Source organism: Necator americanus, chromosome II, assembly GCF_031761385.1.
Source record: "Necator americanus strain Aroian chromosome II, whole genome shotgun sequence".
NCBI classification, from domain to species: domain Eukaryota; kingdom Metazoa; phylum Nematoda; class Chromadorea; order Rhabditida; family Ancylostomatidae; genus Necator; species Necator americanus.
This window is the reverse complement of record NC_087372.1, coordinates 11,326,220-11,339,197: the sequence shown is the minus strand read 5'-3', so window position 1 is coordinate 11,339,197 and position 12,978 is coordinate 11,326,220. Positions and strand designations below refer to the sequence as shown.

The 12,978-nt window shown below is 37.3% G+C and overlaps 2 protein-coding genes across 4 annotated transcripts in view; one reads left to right on the top strand and one right to left on the bottom strand.

Moving 5' to 3' along the window:
- Positions 1 to 12,978, bottom strand: part of RB195_017527 (uncharacterized protein) — a gene marked incomplete at both ends in the record, with an annotated part of 46,145 nt that overhangs the window by 24,119 nt on the left and 9,048 nt on the right. For all 3 annotated transcript variants that reach the window (XM_064184558.1, XM_064184557.1, XM_064184556.1), the window contains one exon: positions 5,837 to 5,965. In XM_064184558.1, coding sequence (XP_064040437.1) covers positions 5,837 to 5,965 — 129 coding nt within the window. The remainder of the gene's footprint in view (positions 1 to 5,836; positions 5,966 to 12,978) is intronic.
- On the top strand, positions 853 to 1,113 carry RB195_017528 (uncharacterized protein; the record flags this gene model as incomplete). Its single annotated transcript, XM_064184560.1, has 1 exon — positions 853 to 1,113. The coding sequence occupies one exon, from the start codon at positions 853 to 855 to the stop codon at positions 1,111 to 1,113; it is 261 nt and encodes an 86-aa protein (XP_064040440.1).

Here is a 12,978-nt window from a genome sequence, read left to right as displayed (position 1 = left end):
TCGATTATTTCAAGCGAAATTGCATTTTTTTTCTGCTGGCTGCAATTAGGTTAGGATTGCTTTGGTATTGGGAAAACATGAGGGCATGAAGAATTCCTAATTAATAATTAATTAACTCTTAATTCCTACTTCAGGTTCAGGTTCCTACTTAATTCCTCTCCTATCAGGCAAACTTTCGCCTACAAAAACACATAGAAGACATTGAAGGAGAGGATTTGTCGGCAATCAAGATTTTTATCCTTAATTTATAACGGCAACAACGTCTTGCCGCGCCAGACTACTTCGTTTTTCAATGTTTACCTTTTTTCTTCCCGTTTTCTTTACAGTACAAATCATCAGGAGGTTCAGAATGACATAATATATTCCAAATCTCTGATGTCCGTTGAAATTACTTTAACGATTTATTTAGTTACTTAAGGTTTCGCCGTAGATCCCATAAAATACCATTTTAAATTGCTTTCAACTTTTCAAACGCGGTTATGAGAGTTATTATTTTAGTTTCTTTTTCCATGCTAAATGAACAAAGTAAGATTGGAACGAGGAATCCACATTCAAAAAAGTCATACGGCATCTAAAACAGAACAAGCCAAATAAGCCAAAATCACTTGTTGAATCACAACTGGGCTGAAAAGTAGGAGAGTTTTTAACACCTGTGACAACGGACGGGCGGACGCTTGATGTTGCGGGGTTGCGAAGAGCTTTTTTTAATGCTCTAGGGTTACATTTATTAAACTAAGGCGGGGAAGACGAAGGCCGTAACATTTCTGGAATGAAGAGGTTTGCAAAAAGATGAACTGCAAAGGTAATATATGCAAATCCAAACGCATCAGAATAAAAATGAGAATTCAAACGATGCTCAACTGCTCCAGCTGCGAAAGTCGTACTGGACGAAATGTGACATGTGATCCAGATCCACCATTCATTCAACGGTTGGACGTGCTGACTAACGACTTCGATCTCAACGCCAGCCACGCCGCCTACGCTCGAATTTCTCGAACTTTCATCAAAGCAGCTGACGCAGAACACATTTGCATGTTGTTCGACGGAAATATGAGCACAGCTGTGAACGTAGAAAAATCTCTTAAGTTCAGCTCGAGGTTGACCGCCCTTTGAAGTGCGACACTGCGTTGAAGGACTTGGAAGTGATGCGGGTAATGTAACATAATTCCACATCATGTTCTGTTTATACGAAACTTTCGAAATTTTCCAGCTCTCAACTTATTCACTCGAGTTGCTGGAATTTCGTTTACGGTATCAGGAAATCTCTTAGAAATCTATAGGAAAAACCAAAAAAAAAGAAATATTAGGAAGACAATGCAAGTTTTAAGAAACTCAGCTGAGGTTAAATGCGTGGAAAAAACCCAGAACCAAAAATTTTTTCTACAAGTTCAATTTTTTGAAAACTATTTGTTTTTGGGTCAAAGGTGAGTAGATTTGCTGAGATGAGCAATCTTTCCCATGTTTTTTTCTTCGTATTTCACCAAATTACATCAGAGAATGGGATTCCCTCAAGTGATCCTCAATGATCACTCAGTGCACGTTCTCACCTAAAAAACCAGTGAAATCCATCGCTCGCTCTTCACTAAAGTCAGAGAAGTTTTTCTTCACGAAAGCAACATTTTCGCAGTAGCAGAAACGTTAATAAAGAGCATGGAAATAGAATAATACATTAAAAGAGTACAATTTAAAATTTTGTAGATCGTGAGAAGATTAACAGAATCTAACATTGTATTCTTTTATAATATTATATTCTTCTATCAAAGTGACTGAAGTCCCATAACGTGAAAATTTTAGCTTCTGGTGATTATTAGAGATAAATTTTCCCCGAAGAACTATAGAGAGATTGTTATAAAAAGCTATTACGAATGTGGCTACACTTGAAATAATTAATTATTAAATTAATTAACTAAATGTTCGTAATAAAGTGGTAGGAACATTGCTAAACGGAGCAAATGCATGTAAGGTTAATTACAATCTGTTACGTTTATTAATCGAAAGAAGGACTACCTTGGGAAATTACTATAAAACCTTTCCTTCTTTTGCGAATTCTCAGCGAAGGATGTGTGGAAAAAGAAAAGAATTACTATGCACCTATTTTTTTTTCACTAAACTTGCGCTACAGCTGCAAAGTCGAAGAAGATATTGGCTGAGGAATACATTCTTTCGCTTTTTTGGTTGTAAATTAAATAAGAAATGTTTAGTCGTAAAACCTGTACGCAAACAATGATTTGAACCCGATGATTTTTCCAAAAAAAAAAATCCAAGGTGCATTGTTTCGGATGCCAAAGATTCGTGGTTTTTTTTTCTCTTTCCGAATTTCTGCTCATAAAATATTGGCATTCTGAGAGAAGTAAGCTTTAAGCAATCCAATGAAGCGTAGAAGTAAATGGTGCAAAAGATATACGTATGAATGGAAACATCGGAGCAGTGGTGATGGTAGTTCTTACGATACGGCGAACTAAATGAAGGGAACGATTTGTGAGCGAAAAAAAATCCAAGGTGCATTTCCAGGAAACGGAGCAAGTAAATTGAGCAGTGAGAAAACTTAATGAACCAGTGGGTAATTTCCAGAAAACACCCTGTGAAGCACTGGGGTGCACCGGGTAGAATGCTGCGTAAAACGCCCTTACTTCCTAGAAAATACTACGATGCATAAGAAAATCCAAATTGTCGTTTTTCCTTTTCTCTATATACACACACCTATTGATTACATCCTACAGTAACAGTTTCACACGCATAGGTTTGGAACATAATGAATTTAAAGGCATGTCGATGTAATACGACAAGTGTTTGGGATTAACATACGCCTTTTATTTACTGAATCAAATACTATCCCAGGGAAATCCACAAGGTCTAAGAAAATTCGGACCTCAGCAAATTTTGCCAGCATTGTTTCAGAATTGAGTCATACTTTGTGCCAATCAATACGTATTCTTTGCACAATGGTTCACTAACCATTTTCTTTTGCGCACCATTCTCACGGAAATCTCCATAATTTCTCATTGTGGGAATATTTTGAGTTATCAAAATAACATATGAGAAAAAGATGGAGCGTTGCAGTTGCACAGAAAAAAATACCAAAGTAGTTTTCATTGGGTCATGGAAATGAGATGAGGATCAATTAATATTTTACTACATCCAATTTTTCAGACTCATTCAAGACCGTAGTCTTGAAATAACGTTAAGTCGCATAGAAACTGAATGCTATATTGTTTTATAGGTGAAAAATTCAATCAATACACCGAGCCAACGATAGGAACAGTACTGTGGTTTGATTTGAAGAAAAACTTTGGGTCGGGGCTTTGATCTACCATACCATGGGTCCGCTACGGCAGAAGATTAGCATGGATTAAGTGTTGTTCTTTTCTTTGGCTTCGTTTATTGATTTCACAAAAACCTTATACCGACCCTTTCTAAGGATGGGCGGGTTTTGATCAAAGGGTTGGCGGATCACCTCCTTGTGATTGGCTCATTCAACCGTCTCGGCCCCGCCTCTGGGGCAGCAACTCGTCCGCGTCCGTCCGACTGGTTCCCAATGCGTTTAAGATTAGATGGTTACAGAGGTCCACCGGGTTACGGAAAAAAAATGTTTCACGGACAAATAGGAAAGAAGAAGAGACGCTTGATTACCGCACTTGTCAAAAAATTCAAACAAAAAAAAACAGATGCTGAGTGATAACTGATGGGAACTATTTTTTCTAGCTTGGTATCACAGTTAGAGAAATCGTAGGAAAGTCGAGAAACTGCACAATCGTTGCACATGGACGTTGAAGGTCGTTCAGATAATGTTTCCTTGTCACCGGATTTCGAAATCTCATTTATCGGCTACCATGGAAACATAAATTAGGCGCTTCGTCATTTAAATCACCTTTTTTTTCTTACCGCAAAGGTTAATTAAAACATCTAAAAACGAGTTAATGGGAAAAATCAACTCAGAAGTAAAAATCCTGAATAATCGGTGGAAATGATTGGAGCTTTGCAGCATGACAACATCACATCACATCGATATGACTAGTGTTGAGAAATTACCCGTGTAAGAATATTGATACAACGGTACAACATCCATTCTTCTTGTCCAGAGCGTGTCCGCAGCTCTCTACCTAGTTCTCTACAGGATTAGGGAAAAACTTCTCAGAAGAATTCCTAGAAAGTGAGTAAAATTAGCGACAGCTGAAGGATCCTTCTGAGAGAGGATTGCAGAAGTGTTTTGAACAGCAGTACGAGCATAAAGAGAATTGACACAAGTGTTTGAATGAGAAAAGAACAATTTTGAAAGCTATGTAGCTTGAAATACGGCAAATACTACGGATAATCCTTTATTCAATAATCCCGTAGAGTTATTAGCTCGTATGTTTTTAGACGTAGCTGTGGCAACCTCATTTCTTCCGTCTTTTTGAAATTATAGTGCTCTAACGTCGTGCATGAGGACATGGTTCACGAATTAAATATTTGTTAGCATAAAATTGTTAAATTATAAAGAAATTTCTTATTTTTCGGGTCCCTAGCAAAGATTACCATGCAGCTGCTTTGATGTTCTCGGTTTTCTACAACAGTTTGATTGAATAAAACTAAAACCTCAATATAATTCGGCAAACATCACTCTGCTTCAAAAGGAGCCACCTTATTTGAACAACAAATTTTTCTTTTTTTTTGGTTTTTCTCGGTTTTCCTAACTAACAGATCTCAAGAGGAACGAAATTGCTGAATCTGACATTTTTATCATTATCAGAAGAGGTCTTCAGAAATGTCAGTGGAATCTTCTTAGATATTCCACTGACATTTCTGAAGACCTCTTCTGATAATCACCAAGGTTGGGACCATTTCTGTCAACTTTAGTTCAGTTATTCAACAAAACATTCATTCAACGATCCGGAAAGATTGCTCGCATTAACGTACTTATAGAGCACAGTACGTACTTTACGTAAGGTCCCATATGCCTGACGCGCGATCTACCCTTAACGGAAGTAAAACAGTACGATATGGCGACTGTGCATTTTTTGCCTCTCATCTTTAACTTGTTGCAAAATTTGCAAATCTTTACATGATCAGCTATTTTTTTTTTGAATAATCAAGCTGAAATTCCCGGCTATCAACTGACATAACAATAACATAGACGTAGATGTCTCTACTGCTCAAAGACGTCACCCCACAAATCTGCGGTGGTACGGGTTTCAGGTGGGTTATGCCTATACGGGGTCGTTGATCGTGGGGAAAAAGGGTGATTTCGTCCATTTCTGCCTAATTGCCGTAAAAAACGGCCCGGAATATGCGGCGTGTGCACAAGGCTGGCGCGCTCCAATCGAACTCGTTGTAGAAAATAGCGCCCCGGAACGCTCGAAGCTGCATCTTCCGGGCCGTTTTTCACGGCAATCAGGAAGAAAGAGAAGAAGATCTCACCCGTTTCTGCAACTTACGATCCCCTATAGTCTTTGACTATCGGAAATCCATATCACGTCAGATTCGTGGGGTGATGCCTTTAAAAAATGCACCAGCATCATTGCACCGTTGCATAACTGTATCACGACTCTTCCGGCAACCCAACGGGTTTGCTCCACAAAGAATTGTTTACCGTTAGGTTCGAAATTTGGTCCTCGGGAAAACTACTCTGAGAGAATTTAAAATCTCCTCGGAACCTTTCGTTAGCCATTGAGGCGACATTCTACCCACCGTCGACATCCCACCACTTTATATGACCGTAATAATTTCCTCTGCTGAAGAACAAATAAACTCCTTAGTATTCCGCGGATGTTAAGCAACCGCTCGCATATTAATCATGTCCGTCGAGGAGCTATCTCTGGACGGAATTATAGTAGAATTATAGAATAGCCGAACTTACAGCGTATATTCGACGCTAGAACTTCGATCCTTTTCGTTCGGTGTTTCATGACGTGAAGAGCGACTATTTCGATCGGAATGTGAATGTTGGTACTTTTCCGGATGCACGTGCAGAACCTGCTCGAGTCGTCTGAAAAGGGAAATTTTTCCAATAGAGACAATTTTTACAAAATGTGGTAGATAGGAAAAAAACTCCTAGATTTTCGTAACGTTTTGGCCAGGCTTTGCTTAGCTTGACACTCCTGGATGAAAACAATCCTCTGGGAAACTTCTTCGGCCGATTTTCTCAGGATGAATTACATGTCTCGCAGGATACGTGCATGTTCAATTTTGAGAAATGGAGACATAACAGGTACGCCAGTCCTTCTTTGTTCCTCAACAAAAAGTCGAAGGACACTCTCGTAAGGTAAAAGATGGTAACCACTTGGACAGCACAGCGTCGAACGACTAAGGATTTGTGGGATGTTTTCACCAAAACCAAAATCCCAAGACAATTTATTACTATTTCGATCTTTATTACAGTGATTATGTTGAAGAGTTTGTTAGCTTCAGAATCATAGCAAAAGACAAATAAACAAAAAAAAAACAAACCCAAACCTCAACGTTCTCGGCCAAAATAACTAGAGCTGAAATCCTTGGAGCTCAGTGAACTATTTGTGTCCATAATCATCCAAAAGATGCAATTTATTATTATTTTGCAATTCATTATATTATTTTTGTGATTATTATTTTATTTTAAGTTTTATTACTACAAGTATTGTTACATCGGTTATATGCAAGACTGTTTTTTGCTTCAGTATCGTAACAAAGAAAAAAAAAAACATAATCCAAATCACTGCATGTGATTTCGTTAGGGTTCGTTGATCTACTTGTAGCCATAACCGTGGACTTTTGATTACTCATTACAGTATGTAGTAAACGCTGTTTGCTCGCGTTAGTTCATTCTTAAGCGATCCCATTATCATTTGTGTTACGGTGGTTGTAACTTAGTTTTAAAATTTCTGCTCTAAATCCAGTTACCGGCGACATTTAATTCTCTGACGGCTTTTATTTTCTGCGCGAGTAATTTTCTGTGAGCTTTTGATTCATTTGTGTGTATTACTGGGATTGCGACAACTTTTCAGTGAAAATTTGAAAAATGATATCTCTCAAATTTCCATATTCCTAAGAAGAGAAAAAGGCACATAACAAATTTAAGTGGAATTTATGTGAAAAACTGATTTATTAATATTCTAGAGTTCAGTTTAAATTCGTAAAAAACCGCAAACTTTGCTAGCCGAAAAGTAGACGAAATTCTAGTGAACTCTATCCTTTTTTGTTTCTCTTTTGTGGCACATCTATGGATGTTTTTATTTAAATAAATTAATACTTAATTGATTGAAACTCAACATTTTTAAAGTATTTCTCCCTCTTTCTTCTTTTTTTCCTCTTTTTCCGACTATACGAGTTATAATGATGGTCATATCTTATTCACAAAACTAATCGATCCTCCACAAAGTGTAACCTCAATGGACGCGCGCGTTAATAATTTATAATCAAAAGCTGAAATGATGAATTTTTCCGAACGAATCGGCAAGCGAGCTATGCTCAGATCTATTATCTTGCGATCTGACAACATTCTATGAAATCAGGAAGCTGTGGAATATGGGAACGATACAACATATGGTAGGAAATCTCCAATTACTCTCTTGCTGACGTTGACAGATAACCGTAGTCATAACAGGATGAGGAAACGCGGCGTCGACGTACACGCCTTCTAATCGTCGTATTGTTGTAGTTTTCATTTGAATGAAGATAAAATTGCTATTCAATGTAGTAAATCGCTAATCGCTGACGTTTCCGACATCATCTGTCAAGAAAATTGGAAACGGTTGTTCGTTATAGTGAGTATCTTGTGGGCAAATGCAAGAAATTTGAAAATACGTAGAGAAGAAGACCGAAGCACCGTTACCAATGAGTTTGTCCTAGGTTTATAAACTTTTGCATTGTTTCAGTCCAAAGGTTAAATCAAATCAAGTTAAGTTAAATTCGTAAAAGTGGTGCTGTAGAAGAATTTCTACTTAGAATTAAAATTAAAATGTGATCTTTGACAATAAAAGCGTCCAAGTTATGTAATTCACAACTGTCCCAAAATTGAAATTTGACACACAACATAAACATTTCGGATACCACAATAACTTTTTTAAAAGTTTTTTACTAAATTGGGGCACTTTTGACGACTAAGCATTAGTGTGACGACGTATGAAATTTTCAAGAGTTTTCTTCATGAAACATAGTCTCAACGTCCCACTTTACAAAATTGCATTCGATGTTTTGCCTTTAAAATTTACCGCCTAGAAATTCTACAGACAAGTTTTCTAGAAATATTCGGCGAGGTTTGACCTATGTCACGAATGTGAAGCTAGAAGTGTATGATAATGCAATCCAAAGAGGATTTCTTCGATCCACAAGGCTACAGTTTAATACAGTATCGAGTATGTGACTCCCGACATGCTAAACATTCATTGAAATGCAATTTTTCACATATGCAGAGCATCGAGAATTTATTCCCGTTGATCCTCGAAAAACAATGTTTGAACTTTCAATGAGAAATTTCGGCGATTCACTTTCTAATTAAGCCCATTGCGTCCTCTTAATTAAACCTAGAAGTGTGCTCATAAATGAGTGTACCCTGTTTGATTAAGAAGTAATATTGTCCGAAAAGTGTCGGAGTATCGAGTAATATCTTCCGAAAAGTGCTGGAGATGCCCCCAATTTTTAGATTTGTTCCTTACGAAACCAAAGTTCGTCTCGTAGCAATTTTGAATTCAGTGAAAGATAGCGCGATATGTCGTTGGATTAGAAATTCGCATACAGTCAATGAGAAGATCATTTCTAATATTTCATATTTCTCAGAAAAAAAAGAAATATAAGGAGATGAAAGAAGAGAAAAAGAAGGACCTAGTCTTCCTCTATGCTCAGAAAGCACAAAACCAGAACACCAACATTGGTTTGGGAAAATTCTTTTGTTTGGAAATAACCTTGTTTAGAAGTATCACTAGAAATATGTTAGCTGCTTCAAAGCGAAGGAGAATAAATAGCGTCAAATTAAAATATTGGTAGCTGGATAAAATTGTTAAAATATACAGAAAAATGTGGAGAAATTCGCTAAGCTTCTGTAATCTATTTTTACACTGAAACAACTAAGATACAAATTAGAAAATTTACGAATGATGTCAAGAATTGGAACGTACCCGGAGATTTTAGCTCTCTTTTACGCTTTTTGGAAGTGATTTTCTCCCATACCTTTAAAGTCAGTGATGTAATCAAAAACTGAGAAAAAAGAGATAACCAACTGAAATGGTGATTAGAGAAGAATCAATAATATTTTTAAAAGAGCATTAATATAATATTAAATGTCTCCATATCCAAAAATCTTTCGGAAGCATTTTGACAATTTCAAGAAAAAATTCTACCTTCCACAGCGACGTGAAATCATGATAGACAGAAAGTTGCAGAAAATATGATTGTTGATCTACGGTGTAAAAATTTATTTATTTATTTTTATTTATTTTTATTCCAAAACGATCAGAAAACTTAAAAAAATTGCTTGATTTAATTGATTGAAAATGTTTCAATGCAATGAATCTAATTTTCGTCTCTTTTCTTCCACATGGTACGGAAATGTGACCATGTTAAGAGTAGAACATTTTTGACTTCTTCTTTCTTTCTTCTTTTCTTCTTTTGAGATCCTTGTCAAAATTAAGGCGTTATTGCCGAAGTATTCGAAAATTCCGAGAATTTTGCTCGTACTTCTGACAGATGGAGGATATTTTTGTTATTATTAAAATTGCGGTCATGTATAGTACTGGAATTCATTCGCCGAATCCATCATTCACATACGTAAATGCGTCCGGAGATAAGCAGCGCTGGCAGCTGATTCCCACGATTAGCTCGTACCACCATACAACTCTGCTCATTAGCAGACCACAAGATCCCTAAGAGCTTTATTCGACTCTTTTTCTTTTCATCTCTCTTCTTCTTTCTTTTTTTCATAGCAAGGAGATGAGCCCTTAGGGTTTAACGGATCAGAATAGGATTACACGACATCATGTCGTTACTTCGGCGAAAGAAACGCATTTCTTGATAGTGAATGCATCCTGCTATCCACAGGAAGGAAATTTGAAGCGATTGCAAATGTGCGTCCTTAAGGTGAAGCTATTGCAATATGTCCTAAGTGTATAAATTAGAAAATTAGCGCGGCAGAGCTATGGTAATACAAAAAAAAAATTGTAGAGCTGTTACTGATACTGTTTTCCTTCGTTTTCCATGTTTTCCACTATTAGAGAAACTCAAAAAGTTGTTTAACGCCAGAATTTTATAGGAGAATGCTGTATTTTTTTTTTCAAGCAACGCACACCCAGATATTTTCGAAAAGCAGACTGTATTTTTACACGAGTTTTTTTTTGATTTTTCCCATTTTTTACACTATTTTTTAAACCATTTTTATCGCGATTTCCCGGAAGAACCCGGCTATGCTGCATATTTGGTTAACAAATCCTAAATATCGTTTTTAGCAAAGTAAAAAAGTAAACTGGTTAGCAGTGCAAGCGTAAAAGTAACGGATAAAAATGCGTTTTTATTGCAGTTCTTCTTGATCACTGATTAAAAGGAAGGATAAATCAGGTAACTGCAGAAATGAGAATGCTTTAACAAAAAAAAAGAGAAACGAAGAAACGATAGTGATAATTGAAAATAAGTATTAAGTGGTACCGACTGATATTTCGCATATTTCGCTTTATATGTTTTCCAGAGCAATGATGTTGGGTTCATGTGCTCATATGGTTTTTTTGCTTCGTGTCCTTCAGCAATGTGTTCATACTTGTAGTGAAAATTGCATTCCTACGCGCTACGCTACGCTACGCAGAAAAATGAAAGTGAATCCTTTCGCGGAGGTGTGAACAACACAGGGCGCTTCTTCTCAAGTACACGCTACTGTACTCCGGGAAAAACATTCACCTTATGAGGAGCTTAACCGTGGTTCTCGTGAAGGTGGCTCCATAATTAATCAAATGGGACGGGGCACCGTTAAATCGGCAGAAAAGCGCCAAATCTCTCACTACTCCGGAACGTCCCAATGTATCTTCTACTCGAAAAACATTTACTTTTTTAGAGAAAACTTAATGTATAGTCATAATAGAGTGAGAATTTGAGCGTTTAGTAACTTTATAGCCGGAATTTTTATGTGGTGGCTTCACGCATTTTTAGCGAAAAATCTTTTTTTTTTTTCGAGTAGCTTTTTTCGAGTAGGGACAAAGCCTACCCGTCAACCCTCGCAAAAACCCTCAGAAAGGCAATTCACTGCCCCACGTGATTTGAGACACATTTGGTTCATAAACATTTTACGAGGACATTCCGCAACCGCACAATAGCTATCGTAATCGCACGCATCATTCTGGTGGTTAATTGCGTAAATAGCCAGAATTCGGCTTTAGTGAGATCAGCCATCAGTTGAACGACTCGTAAGATTATTGCAATAGCGACAAGGTCTCCATAGATACGCTTTTCTAAGAGAACAAATAACGGAGATCTTTAGTTGCGTGTTCCACTGAAAAAGTAGAAAGTTCCCTGATTATTCTATTAGAAGTCGCAGTTTCTGGGAAAGACTTCTGGAAAGGGAATAGCACTTCTAAGGTTTACCTGTTCCCTCTGACGCTAATTTACTAGTATTTTGTAAAAATTTGCTTTTCATTACTCCTTATTTTTATGTTAAATCTTGTTCTTTTTTAAATTCTTAAATATTTTCACTTAAGAAATAATAAGAAAACTCCTTCTGTGTTTTTTTTTCGCTTCTTCATTCGTTTCCCTTCATTTTCTTGCTTTATTTATCTTCTACGCCTCAATTGAAGTGTCTCAAAAAAATGTTTGGTAGAAATATAACGTGAAAAATTTTCATGAGGAGCAGTAGATAAAGCAGAAAGGGAAGGGAGCATCTGTTCCTTTGAAGATGTTGATTTAATGAAAAAAAAAGTGAAAAAAACTAAAAGAATTGGCATCAAAATAATAAAAGAGCAACTAAAAAAAGAATAAATGTTATTCTGTGACCGAGAAAAAAAAACGTATCAAGTTGGTTGCCGGGAAATTAAGTTCAAACGATTGGTAGAAAGTTCGAAATACGCATTATTAAACCACATTAAACTGAACACACCTGACGAACGCATCGAGCATCTGCCGAAATGTGCGGCACTCACCGACCACGCCCTCGTCGGGCGCTGTCGTCGTACGAGCTGCGCCGCCGCCGGCTCGTCGTTGAGGTGATACGGAAGCGGGAATGACGGACGATGGGAGATGAAAATGCTGTAGAGACGCAATCGAAGCAGACCTCTTATCGTAAATCGCAAAGGATATGAGTAACTGAGGAGATGAAGCGGAAACTCGCACCGGGATATTGAAGATCGTAAAAGGTAAATGTAAGTCTTCTAACCGGATACGGAGCGAGTCAGAACAGATCTACGCTCAGAAGTGCTATTAAACTATATAGAGCAAGAAAAGGAGAAAAAGGTAGCTGAGGAGGAAAAAGTTGAGTTCTTCCCCATTAAGCTATCTAATTGTACATAGGTGAAATATAATGATTTATCTTTTTTAATAGATTTATAATCAAGGTAAATTTAAGAATCATATTTATTATTATCTATTATTATTTATTATTATTTATTATTATTTAAGGTGGATTTTTCCGTTCAAATCATTGGTTTGCTGGCATTTTTTTTGTTGAAAAAATGCAAGTGTTTCAGCAGTGGGAAAAAAATTGGTGACAAATTAGGATGACATCCGTGCACCATTTTTAAGAGTATTCTTTATGTTCCGATATCCAAAGATGAACGACGACCAAAGAATAACGACAGTTAAAAGCATCACCCCACTAATCTGGGGTGGTACGGGTTTCATGCAGGTAATGCCGAAACGGGGTCGTAGATTGTGGGGAAGAAGGTGATTCCGTTCATCTGTCCTTGCATCAGTGGAAACGGACGACTAAGAAACTCTGTTTCTTAGGACGGCATTCTGTTTGAATGCGCAACTTTTGCGCGGTGCCCCCGCCTGCGGATTTGTCGGAAGCCCACTCACACGAGTCGCAGCCGGGCGGAGCACAAAGGCTGCGGATTT